The 13,718-nt window shown below is 34.1% G+C and overlaps 1 protein-coding gene across 1 annotated transcript in view; it reads left to right on the plus strand.

Annotated features, from left to right (window-relative positions):
• LOC135275256 (uncharacterized) overlaps positions 1–13,718 on the plus strand; it is a 95,078-nt gene that overhangs the window by 65,035 nt on the left and 16,325 nt on the right. Inside the window, 1 exon segment of the mRNA XM_064376700.1 lies at positions 12,911–13,066. Within this exon segment, the coding sequence (XP_064232770.1) occupies positions 12,911–13,066 (156 nt within the window).

A 13,718-nucleotide genomic window follows, 5' to 3' on the forward strand; every position in this document is an offset into this window, starting at 1 on the left:
CTCTAAGTTTAAAAGCCAACAGCTGCTAAACCAATTGAGAATGCTAAGAAAACATAATTTTGTTAATATTTACCATAAGAATTCCCTAGACATTTTCTGAGTACAATTGATGTTTTCTTTGCAAGCCTGGTAGGCACTTCTTCTTTCTCCTATGGTATACATTAGAGGTTAGTGTACTCTCTTAGACAAACTGTTTTTTATTTGTTCTTAAATTTGCTGAAGAAAATTTTGTTCCAAACACAGTAGCTAGCTTGAACATGGAAATTGCTCATCTTTTCTTGGCTAGTTGCCATTTTATTCTGTAGTGAACAATTGAATGGAATCATTTGATAATTATTTATTCTCAGTCAGTGTCCAGTGATGCCTTTGACAACTGATTTGGCCACTTTAAACGAAACTTTGGTCAGCTTTCTTTAGAATGTCTAGCCTATGTATTTATGACCTGCCTTTTATGTGAAGTCTTGAAAAGCCACTTGCTAATAAATTGTTTTTAAATAGCTTAATAAATATTTTACTTGAATATTTGAGTCAGTACACACAGGCTAATTTGCGTGTGTGTATATTTCAGAAAAGAAGAAGACAATTTATAATGGTTATAAGGGTAAAAGTTCTTCAACTTAGTTCTTTCCTCTCTGGGGAAGAAAGAGAGGGCTTAAGGAAATGCCACAGCACACCGAATGGTAGCCCCTGGGATAATTTGTGTTGGTTGGGAGATTCTTTATCCTGACTACATACTGCATCCATTCTCATCCAAGGACCAAAGAGTATCCAAACCTACAAAAAAATAAAAGCAGGAACTCAAATATTCGTTCTTCAGGCTTAACATTTGTTAGTCATGTTTAAGACCTCCACAACTTGCTTTATAGGACCGTGTAAACTTGCAGTTTCATTATGGCTTTTAAAAAACGAAGTGGAGTTATAAGAAATCAGAAAATCACATACCCAGTGTTAGGGCTAGAATAATCTGTTAAGCGTGCTCCATATGGCAGTGCTATACTGAGCACTTTTCATGCCTAATTTTATTTAATCATCATAAAAACTGGCCAAATAGGTATAGTCTCCTGGCTTAACAGATAAAGAAAATGAGGTGTAGAGGCCAAATATCTTAGGCAATATAAAACTTCTCATAAGTGGCAGTTTCTGACTTAAAACATAGTTCTGTCTGACTCTAAAAGCGTCTCACAAAAAAATTAGACATGACATTTAAAGTGTACTCCAGTGCTTTTTGTCATTTGAATGACCATGCATCAGACCTCCTGATCTGGCTTCTGCCCTCTGAGGGGCTAATTCTATCCCATCCTACCCCATAGACTTCTTTTCAAAGCTATTAAAGTTCTTCATATTTAGTAGAAGACTCCCTTTCCCTTTTAATTTACAGTATAGAGTGAGATATTATAGCACTTCTGAGTTATGTGTACTTCCATTAAATAAGGTTTCTTTTCTCTTTCTCAATATATATTTCCCTCTTTTCTGAAACATGTTCCCTTACATTACATGAAGCTCAGAAGCCCAGGTACCCCATCTGATGTTTGTCTCACCCCCATGCTCTCGATTCTGGCTCCACATTAGAATTAACTGGTGAGCTTAAAACAACAACCACCAAAAACCAAAACAGTTCTCAGTCACCACTTAGACCACCAGTGAAACTGATGCTTCATTATACTTTTGTTTCCTCCCCAACTTTCTGAGACATTTTTTAACTTACAAGATAGTTTACTATTCTTTAATTTACAAGAATAGTTCAGTGAACAGCCATGCGTTCTTCACCTATATTCACCAATTAACATTTTGTCACGTTTACTTTCTCTTTTTCCTTGATTGTATTTATATATCTGCATATAATGTACAAACACGTATTTCTTTATATTTGTTTTTTGGAACCATTTGGGAGTTAGTTGCCAATATTCTCACACTTCATTGCTAAATACTTCAGCATGTACCTTCTAAGTTCAAGGGCATTCTCCGATATAATCACACATGACTATCATATATAGAGAATTCTATCAATGTTGATAGAATTGATAGAATCAACAATGTCTAATATTCAATCTGTATCAAAATTTTCTACTTGTCTGATAATGCCTGTAATAGCAATGCTTCCACAAAATGTAGTATGCACCGAAATCACCTGACAATCTTGTTTAAATTGTAGTCTAATTCGGTATATCTGGGTTGGAGGCTGAGGTTCTGAATTTATAATAAGCTCGTAGGTTCTTGGGACCAAACGTTGGGTACGACAGCCGTAAAATTGTTGGTTTTTTTTTCTCATCCAATTTCCAATTAAGCATCATTCATTGCAATTGGTTGTCATGTCTCTATTTAATCTCTTTTTAAAAATCTTATATCTCTTTAAAAATTTCCCAGGATTTTTTTTCCATCCTTGTCATATACATGTGTCTTTTTAGAGACAGAATCTTGCTCTGTTGCCCAGGCTGGAGTGCAGTGGTGTGAACACAGCTTACTGCATCCTTGACATCCTGGGCCCAGGTGACCCTCTCGCCTCAGCCTCCTGAGTAACTGGGACCACAGGCTCATGCCACAATGACCAACTAATTTTGTAATTTTTGGTAGAGATGGGATCTCACCATGTTATCTAGGCTGGTCTCAAACTCCAGGGATCAAGCAATTCTCTCACCTTGGCCTCCTAAAGTGCTAGGATTACAGGCATGAACCACTGCACATGCCCCATGTCATATAAATTTTAAGAGTTCAAGCCAGTTGTTTTGTAGGATATCTTCTAAGGTGATTTGTTCATTTGTTTCCTCCTAATTACGTTTAGATTAAAATATTTTTTTTTGCAAAAATACTACAAAGATCAATTAGTTATTGTAAAATCTACACAAGCATTGTATAGATTTGCCCTAATGCCCTAAGCAAACAATTCCATGCGGGTGCCCTTAAAGAACTAGTGAAAGGGGAAGAAAAATGCTTTGTGAAGAACCTCCGCTCTGTGAATTTTACAAAAGTTAGCATTTCTTGTACTCTTTGAAGGACAAGAGAAGGACAGTGCCCAATTCCTAGTGAATCTAAATAAAAACAACTTGTTTGGTTATAAATAATTTGTTTATACAAAAGTTTCTTTTAACCTACTTGTTTTGTATTGCATGTGTGTTCTAGCTATGGAAGTATTTATAGGAGTAGGAAATACTGCATTATGATGATAATGTTGATGACATCTGTTTTCAAAAAACAGAATTTGTTTTGAAAATTGAGAAAGCGTGTAAAGTAGATGTTCATGAATGAAATGCCCTGGCATGATCTGATGTGATATGATAGTCTATTGTAAGTTCTTGTAGAGACTGTCTTGGTCATAAACGATGGAGTAGTGCTAAATGTTTTAACAACTGGCTCTTTTCCCCCACCTCGCTCCCCTCCCCCAGAAAAACCAACTGGAAAAAATCCAAAACAAAATCGCTCTGGTTTTTCACATTTGACAATTAGCGTAAAGCAAATAGTTTCTCTATAGCCAATTTCAAGCTATAAATGTGACATCAGTACACTTGCAAAATTCCTGAAAATTTCTCAGTTCTCACATGCTTATCTGAGCCCACTCCAGTACATTACTGGTTTTAAGGAGAGAAACCCAACTCAATTTTATTCATGGGAAAACTGGAATTCTTGGCTAATATAATTGAAGAGATTAGGGACAGAGCTGACCCCAGACCTGGCTGGATCCATATTTCCTTCACCAACTCTTGGCTCTTAGCCAGTTGTCCTTCTCCATATACTGCAGTTACTCCAGAAGCTCCAGACCTAGATTTTGGAGCAGAATAGGCTTAGATTAAGAATAGTAGCTCTAGCTCAGATTAGCTTGAAACATCAACCTACCACATGTTTGCCACTATAAACATGGACAACTTAATATCTCTGTGGGCCAATTTCTTCATCTGTATGGTAGAGATAGTAATAGTATCTGTCACTGGGTTTTAGACGTTTAACAGATAAATACTCAATAGTTTAGAATTCTTGGCAAAGAGTGAGTAATCAGTCTTTTCATTAGCATCATCATTCTCAATTAACATCAGAAGAAATAAGTCTTTCTCATTCAGCTAAAGCCTGAGTATTGAATCTCATCTAACGATGTAGAAAACATGCTCATCCTTAATAGTTGTTCAAGCTAGGGGATTAGCTAATCGTTGGGTCCCGGGGGTCGTCGTTACTCACATTAAGTAGATTGAAAATGGGAAAAAGGTGATTCCCTAAAAAATGCCCTGATATACTTGACCTAAAATGAGAGCAAAAAATATATGTTAAGGAACAAGCCAAAATAATAATTACTATACAATATTTTTTAAAAATATAGTTTTCAAAAGAGTTATGTGAAATACATGTGATCACATCAAAGTTGATCTTAGTGACATGAAGCTATGCTTTGGGTAGAAAAATCAAGGTGACAAAAATTATCTATGTATAAATTCATGGAAAGTGCATTATAGTAGTTTCTTAAAATGCAAAGACCATTGGTATTTGTGATCTCATAGGAAAGTTACTCTAATTAACAAAGATATAATAATATCTGTCAAATTCAGCACATTTTTGTTTCAATCATTGCAGAGAGGTAAACTTACCAGTGTCTGAAGTTTTACTGCATTACTTGGTTACTTGAATGATTTATTCCATATTTCTAATTGGGTAGTTTCTGTTAACTAAATGTGCTCTTTCCCATCGTATCTCTTTCTCCCTCTGATGTGTATTTAAACACATGTAATAGAAAGATGTGATGGACAATGGTCTTTATTTGTGATGAAATATCCACTAAGACGTTTTTCATTAAACTTTCAAATGATAAGTTTAAATAGTTGCAAAGGGTGTAATTTTCAACATTGTTTCAATACTGACGTTAAAGGTAAAAGTTTTCTCATTCTTATTATGAATTTATCTAATGACATCTTATAATTATTTGATACTTATCATCTACTGTAAAAATACAAGAACGATAATCTTAATTAAAGCCAGTAGAAATGGTAAGTCTGTTGTATTGGAACCACGACCCACTCCTTTCACCACCTCTCAGTTTAGTGTGACAGAAGCTCTACCCTGAATGGATGGAGCCAAGAACATAGAGCTCTTTCTATGTCTAGATTCTAGTCAAGAACTATAGTATGTGTCTGGGGGGGAAGAAAGCTGCTAACGTTTCTTATCCTCCCCAGTTCCCAACTCCATGTTGCTAGAGCTCTATTTTTCAGGCCTGAATCTTGTTTTCATTAAGCCCCTTGATAAAGCAAAAGTTCCAAGAGATTTGAATCTTGTTTTCACCAGCCCCATGCATAAAGCAAAAGTTCTATCTCACATGCAGCAGACTAGGAATCATTGGACCCCAGTTACCTTTGCCTCAGATTGAGTATGGGTGGAGGTCCCATGCCAGGAGGCACAAGTCATAAAGACCAGAAATTAGCACCTCTGCTTCATGCCCCAATTGTAAAACAGGGGTGTCACTCCAAAAGAATTTAGTGACTATCCCTGCTCTTAGCATTAGCACTGAGATTTTGTGCAGGTAGAGAGTAGAAAACTCTGAAGCGCTCCAAAAAAACCCAAATTTTTTTGAAATAGAACATAGTGTGGGGAAGTTTAAAATTATGGATGCTCTGAAAACAGTGGTGATTCGAGATAAGTAATTAAGAGGAGGCCAGTCTCTCTGAGAGAGGAGCAAACTAAACTGCAAACCAGCTAGAAGTTTACCAAAGACAACCTGGTAAAGAGACAATTAAAAATAGCTCTTTTGGGATCGGAACAAACTTGGAAGATTGGCCTCCAAGCTTAGCTCTCTGAAGGAGTCAGAATTTGCTCAGGTTAAACCGTGGAGCAATTTATGCCCTATACACTGATGACACAACAGAGCATTAAGCCAGCAATGTATGGAAGCTAATATCTCAGTGTGATACCAGTAGAGGTGGACAACTTAGCGGAGAAAATAGGGAAAGGGGCAAAATGAACCCTGCTAAAGCCCTTGTTATCCCTGTTTACTGTGGACATGCCAAGGCTACATCCTCTGAGCAATGACAACAGAGGCTGCATATTGTGGGAGAAAATAGATTTTACTCAAGTATTTCAACAAAGTCACTCAAAAATTAAAAAGCAAACAGCAACAAGCTTCAGGTTAAGGCGGGAGATCAATATTCAGAGTTACTACAATATATTGTCACAAATGTTGAGTTTTCAGTAAAAGATTATGATACATGCAAAAAACCAGAAATGTATAATTCACTTATAGAAACACAGAAGGCAATAGAATGCCTCCTGTGAGAGGAATGTGATGTTCAACTGTGCATCGATTTTTTTTTCAACTTTTATTTTGGCTTCAGGGGTACAGGTTGGTTTATACAGGTTTGTTCTAAAGATAAACCGCATGTCCTGGGGTTTGATGTATGTATTATTTTGTCACCTAGGTCATAAGCATAGTACTTGATAGGTAGTTTTCAATCTTTACCCTCCTCTCATCTTCCGCACTTGAGTAGGCTCCAGTGGCCGTTCTTCCCTTCTTTGTGTCCATGTGTACTCAATGTTTAGCTCCTACTTGTAAGTGAGAAGGTGCAATGTTGGTTTTCGATTCCTGTGTCAGTTCCCTTAGGAAAATGGCCTCCAGCTCCATTCGTGTTGCTGCCAAGGACATGATCTCATTCTTTTTTATGGTTGTGTAGTATTTCATAGTGGATATATGCCTCATTTTCTTTATCCGGCCTACCATCGATGGGCCTTTAGGTTGACTCTGTGTCTTTACTATTGTGAATAGCGCTTTGATGAACATACGCATGCATGTGTCTTCACAGTAGTCTGTATATACCCAATAATGGAATTGCTGGGTCAAATTGTATTTCTGTTTTAAGTTTTTCGAGAAATTGCCAAACTGCTCTCCACAATGGCTGAACTGATTTACATTCTGACCAGTAGTGTATAAACATTGCCTTTTTTCTGCAGCCTTGCCAGCATCTGTTATTTTTTGGTTTTTAATAATAGCCATTCTGATTAGTGTGAGATAGTATCTCATTGTGGCTTTGCGTTGCATTTCTCCAATGATTAGTGATGTTGAGCATGTTTTCATATGCTTGTTGCCTGTGTATATGTCTTCTTTGAAAAGCGTTCATGAGCAGACAATGCTCATTGAACATTTTAACAAGTAGAGACTATCAATGGGTAAAAACCATGAAAAAACCCTAACGAACTGAAATTTTGGAGTTGAGCACACAATAACTGAAATGGAAAAATATAGTATAAGGGCTCAAGGGTAGATTTGAGAACTGCAAGAGAAAGAACCAGTAAATTTGAATATAAATCAACAGAAATTATGCAATCCGAAAAACCAAGAAAAAAAGAAAGAAAGATGAACAGAGCCTAAGAGAAATATGAGGCATTTTACCAAAATGTAAGGAAGGAAAAACTAATGGCTGAAATTCCTCAAATTTGGTTAAAAGTTAATCTGCATATACAAGAAGCTCAACAAACTCTAAGTTGGATATACACAAATATATCTGCATCCAGACACATCATGTTAAAAATGATAAATACCGGTGATAAAGGCAAATTCTGGAAAACAACAAGATAAAAATGTTTTGTTACATATAATAGAACCACAGTATGATTAACAGCTACCTTATCGTCAGAAACAATATAGGCAGTTTTCACTGTAGGCTGAAAGAAAAAACAGGGTCAACCAAGAATCTTTGTCCAGAAAACCAGTTTTAAATGCTGTATTTCAAAATTAAAGGCAAAATGAAAACATTTCCAGAAAACAAAAACAGAGAATTTGTTGTTGCCAGTATGCATACCTTAAATACTAAAGGAAAATTTTCAGGTGGAAAGCAAGTGACCTGAGTCAGTATTTCAAATCCACATGAAGAAACAAAGTATGCTGATCAAGGTAGTTGTGTAACTATAAAACCATCATAAGTGCATATTTCTCTTCCTTCTATAATCTGTTTTAAAATTTTGTAAAACAATCTATAAAATTATATTTTTTAAGCCAGTAATATTAAGAAATGTACTATATTCAACAATAGCCACACAAAGGAGGCCGATGGAAGCAAAACTGTATGATGGCAAAGAAATGGCACCAGATAGTAACACAAATCCATAGGAACAGATGAAGAGAATTAGAAATTATAAATAGAAATATGATTAGTCTCTGTTTATAGAACAAACTATAAAAACATACTTGATCTTTTTTCCTCTCTTATCTCCTTAAAGACATACAATTATCTTAAGTAATAAATATAACAATGTGTTATTGGGTTTGTCATGCATAGAAATGTGACGTATGTAACAATAATAGCACAGAAAGGAGGAAGAGGGAATAGACCTATATAGGAGAAACCTCTTATATATCACTGGAATTCAATTAGTATAAATATGAAATAGATTTTGATGTTCAGAAATATTTAGTAAGCCATAGAGCAAATGAAAAAATACTATGAAAAATGAGGAATGATTAAAGGAATTAAATATTATTCTAGAAAATATTCATCAGTGTAAAAGAAAGAGAAACAGCAGAACAACAAAGACATTAGACATATAGAAAACAAAGTAAAATCGTGTACCTGAATCCAACTATATCAATAACATTAATTGTGAATGGATTAAAAAATGTAATCAAAAGGCAGAGATTGTGAGAATAAAAATAAAGATAAAACCACATGCTGTCTACAGAAAACACTCTTTTAAATTCAACAGAAACTATTAGCTGAAACTAAAAGAATAGAAAATATATACCATGCAAACAATTGTAAACAAGAAAATAAAAGATTTGGACAACTGTAAAGGAACTAGACCTAAGATACTTCAGCAAAACATTCCATTTAACAGTTGTGAAATAGACGTTTTTCTCTAGTGCACAAGAAATATTTTCCAGTATAGATCACAGTCTAGGTGATAAGACAAACCCAGATAAATTTAAAATGATGGAAATTGTGCAGTGTATGTTTTCTGAATATAATGGTTTCAAATGTAGAGAGAAAAAAATTGCGAAAATCATCAATATGTGGAAATTAAATAATACACATGTAAATAACCAAGAGATCACAAGAAAATTACAAGGGCAATTAGTCAATACTTTGTGTTTAATAAAAGTAAAACAAAGCATACCAAAACTCATGACATGTAAGTAAAGCAGTGCTTAGGAGAATATTTACAAGTTGTAAATTCCTACATATTTAAAAAAAATCTCAAATCGATAACGTAGCCTTATACCTTAAGACACTGGAAAAGAAGAGCAAATTAAACCCAAAGCAAATAGAATGAAGCATATAATAAAAACTAAAGCAGAAATTAATGAACTAGAGAATATAAATAAAGAAAACCAATAGAGAAAGTCAGGGAAAGCAAAAGTTGGTTCTTTGATAAAATCAGGAAAATTAAAAATCTTTAACTTGACTGACCAAGAAAAGAAGAGATAGGCTGAAATGACTAAAATCAGGAATGAAAGATGAGACATCACTCCTAATACTATGAAAATAAAAAGAATTAAAAGGCAATACTGTGGACAACTATATTTCAACAAATTAGATAACTTAGATAAAATAGAAACCTTTCTAGAAGACACAAACTACCAACACTGACTCTAGAAAAAAAGAAAACATTTGAATACCTCTATAGGAATAAAGAGATTGATTAAGTATTTAAAAACATTGCCACAATTAAAATCGGGCTCAGATGGCTTCAATATTGAATTATAACAAAAATTTAAAGAAGAATTAGTACCAATTTGTCACAAATTCTTTCAAAAATGCAAAAGATGAAGGAATGCTTTCCAACTCATGTCTATGAGATGTTCGTAGACATTACAAGAAAACTACAGACCCAGCTTTTTCTATGAATACAGTCACTGAAAAATACTCAACAAAATTCAATTACACTAAATCTGACAGCTTTAAAATGGGATTATATTCCATAACCAAGTGAGATTAATCCAGAAACAAGGTTGATTTAACTTCCCAAAATAAATTTCCATAATAATAATAATAATAATAATAATAAACCATGATAATATAATAAAGAGTAAAAGACACACGATCATCTTAACAGATGAATAAAAAGCAGTTGATAAAAGTTGACACACATACATTACACAAAATATTCCACAAACTAGAAACAGAAAAAAACTTAAAATCCACAGCTGACATCATACTTGCTGAAATACTGAAAGCTTACCCCTAAGATCGGGAAAAAGACAAGGATGCTCATCATTATCATCTATAGTCAAGACAGGGAATTGTTGCAATATAATCAGTAAAAAGGCTTCCGGATTGGAAAGAAAGATGCAACATTGTCTCTATTTGGATACAGCATGATCTTTTATTTAAAAATTCTGCAAATCTAAAAATTATTAAAAATAAGTTTAGCAACTTTGCAGGGTGCAATAATAATATACAATAATGGATTGTGTCTCTTTACAGTAGCAATGGACAAACTGAAAATAAAATGAAAAAATCCCACTTATAATAGCTTCGAAAAGGAAAAAATACTGATAAATTAACTTAACATAAGATGTGCAAAGTTCATATTCTGAAAACTACAAAAGATTGTTGAAAGAAATTAAAGAAAACCTTGAAAAATGGAGCTATGCTTGTTCTTAGATTGACTTTGTAGTCGATATGCCAGTGTTCTCCAAATTGATCCATAGGTTCAATGCAGACCTTATCAAAATCCCAATGGACTTATTTTCAGAAACTGAGAAGCTGATTCTAAAATTTATATGGAAATTTAAGGGGTCCAGAATAATGAAAAAAATGATGAAAATGGAAACCAAATTTGGAGGACTTACACTTCCTGATTTCAAAATCTACAAGTTACCACAAAACTGAAGTAATCAGGACTATTTTCACTGGCATAAAAATGGATCTATATGCCATTGGGACAGGATTATAAGACAAGAAATAAACTTTTATATGAATCAGTTTATGTTCAATTGATTTCCAACAGGAGTACATAGGCCATTCAATGGGGAAAATAATGGTATTTTCAACAAATGGTGCGAAGACAACTAGATAGCTACATGCAAAGTAATTAAGTAGCACAACTGCATCACATTACAAAAATTAACTCAAAATGGATCAAAGAACAATATTCCATTTTGGAACATTGGATCACTCCAAAAAAGAAATCCACACCCGTTAAGAGTTACTCCTCATTTCTTCCCAACTCCTGAAACCTACACGGTCACTAATTTCCTTCTTGTTTCTACAAATAGACTTTTGTTATGTTATATAAATGGAATCATACATTATTGTTTTGTGAATTACTTCTTTCACTTAGTGTGTTTTCAAAATTCATCCATGCTCTCACATGCAGCAGTACTTTATTCCTTTTTATAGCCTAATAGCACTCCATTGTATGAATATGCCACATTTTATCTATCCATTTATCAGAGAATGGAAATTTAGGTTGTTTCCACTTTTTGACTGTTATAAATAACGTTGATATAAACATTTGTGTACAAATGAACATTTGTACAATATGGACATATATTTTTACACCCCTTTGTATGTAGCTGAAATGGAATAGATGGGACTTATGATGACTCCATGTTCAGCCTTTTGAGGAACTGTCAAATTGTTTTCTAAAGTAGTTGCAACATTTTACATTCCCAACTGCAATGTATGAAGATTCCAGTTTCTTCACATCCTTGTCAACACTTGTTATTGTCTTTTTAATAAAAAAAAAGTAATAATTGCAATCACTGTAGTATGAAGTGATATCTCATTTGGTTTTGGTTTTGTTTTGAAACAGAGTCTTGCTCTGTTGCTCAGGCTAGAGTGCAGTGGGATGATCTTGGCTAAGTGCAGCTTCAACCTCTGGGGTTCAAGTGATGCTTCCACCTCAGCCTTCTGAGTGGTTGGGACTACAGGTGTGCACCATCACACCTGACTAACTTTTGTATTTTTTGTAGAGATAGGGTTTTGCCATGTTGCCCAGGCTGGATCTTACTCATTCTTTCTGCATCACCTTGGGGTTCTGAGTGTCTCTTCACTCTCTGGCTGAGAGGGCTGGGAACTGCTTTTCTGCTTTTCAGCAAAATCTAGGCCTTGTTGACAGGTGCTATCGTGGCTCATCTCCATGTGCCAGGGGGCTGGCTATTTTTCAATGATTGCTTATCCTTTTGATGTCATATCTAAGAAAACTTTGTATAACCTAAGGATTCTTCCAAGAGTTTTATAGCTTCAGCTCCTGGATTTTGTTCTTAGATCTACTTTGCATTAATTTTTGTTTATAATGTGATGAAGTTGTGCAACTTAATTACTTTGCATGTGGCTATCTAGCTGTCCCAGCACCATTTGTTGAAAATACTATTCTTTCTCCATTGAATGGTCTATGTACCCTTGATGAAAACCAATTGAGCATAAATTGATTCATATAAAGGTTTATTGCTGGTCTTGCAATCCTATTCCAATGATACATAGATCTATTTTTGTTTTTATGCTAGTTCGGATAGTCTTGATTACTTTAGTTTTGTAGTAATGTCCATATAAATTTTAGAATCAGCTTGTCAATTTTTGCAAAGAAGTCTGTTGGGATTTTGATAAGGGTTGTATTGAACCCATAGATTAATTTGGAAAATATTGCCATACCAACAACAAATCAATCCATACACAAGGATATTTTTCCATTTCAACATTTCTGGAACTTCCTTCAACAACATTTTTTTCTTCTTTCAACAATCTTTTCAGAATATAAATTTTGCACATCTTAAAATTAATTCCTAAATATTTTTTCTCTTTGATGCTATTGTAAGTGGGATTATTTTTCTTTTCATTTTCAGTTTGTTCATTGCTAATACGTAGAAACACAATCTATTAATGCATTATTATTATACATGTTGTAAAATAATATATAGTTAATTAGGAGGGCAATGATTGATTATTGAATATACTTATCATCACATTTATCTTTAATGGACTAAAATGTTGCATTTTCTCTGCAGATATGACACTACAGAAAGAAAGTCTGGAAGGAATTCCACTCCAGACCCAGAATCAGAAACCTTTGAAACCTCAGGACAATATATCACGACCCATCCACGGTCCTTTAGTTTTAAAAACCAATTTTGAGGAAGAAGAGGAAATAGATAAACAAAATGGTTAGTAGACCTTTTCTCAGGTTTATAATGCGCATTCAGAAACCTCACGACATTTTCTACATATATGTTTAACTATAGAGGTTTATGATGAAATATATAAGGCAGATTTTGCTGAGAACATTACTTGAATTGTATTAAACAAATTTAATTCGTTATGTTCTAATTTGTTCTATGTCTAACATATTTATGATCATTTGGATTGGAAATTTTTGTTGTGTGATGGTTGGGAGACATATCTGATGCTTAAATATATACAGATGTATATATTAGTATATATAGATACTAATAAGTTCCATTTTTTATATAAATTGTTTCTAAAACACATTGATGCACATGTTTCTATTTATATACATATGTATTAATAATATATTAGCTTCACATTTAATCCTTGAGTTACAGAGGTCTATGTAATAGTTAATAATCTATAAAGCACTGTCATCTGCATTATTCTAGGTCATCCTCACAAGAGTATGAACAAGTTTAGAATCCAGGTTTTTGCAGTTTTGTTCATCCTCTGCCTCCCATGTCCACCCAGCACAGTGGTGCCAGAAGGTATGTATATACAAGATAAACATGAAGAAAAATAAACTCTCACTCTGTCTTTGTGCGGGAATGTGTCCTTCTGTGGGTCACAGGTCACCATAGTTTCTGT

This window comes from Aotus nancymaae, unplaced genomic scaffold (genome assembly GCF_030222135.1).
Source record: "Aotus nancymaae isolate 86718 unplaced genomic scaffold, 86718_ANA_hifiasm-v0.15.2.pri h1tg000016l, whole genome shotgun sequence".
NCBI lineage: Eukaryota > Metazoa > Chordata > Mammalia > Primates > Aotidae > Aotus > Aotus nancymaae.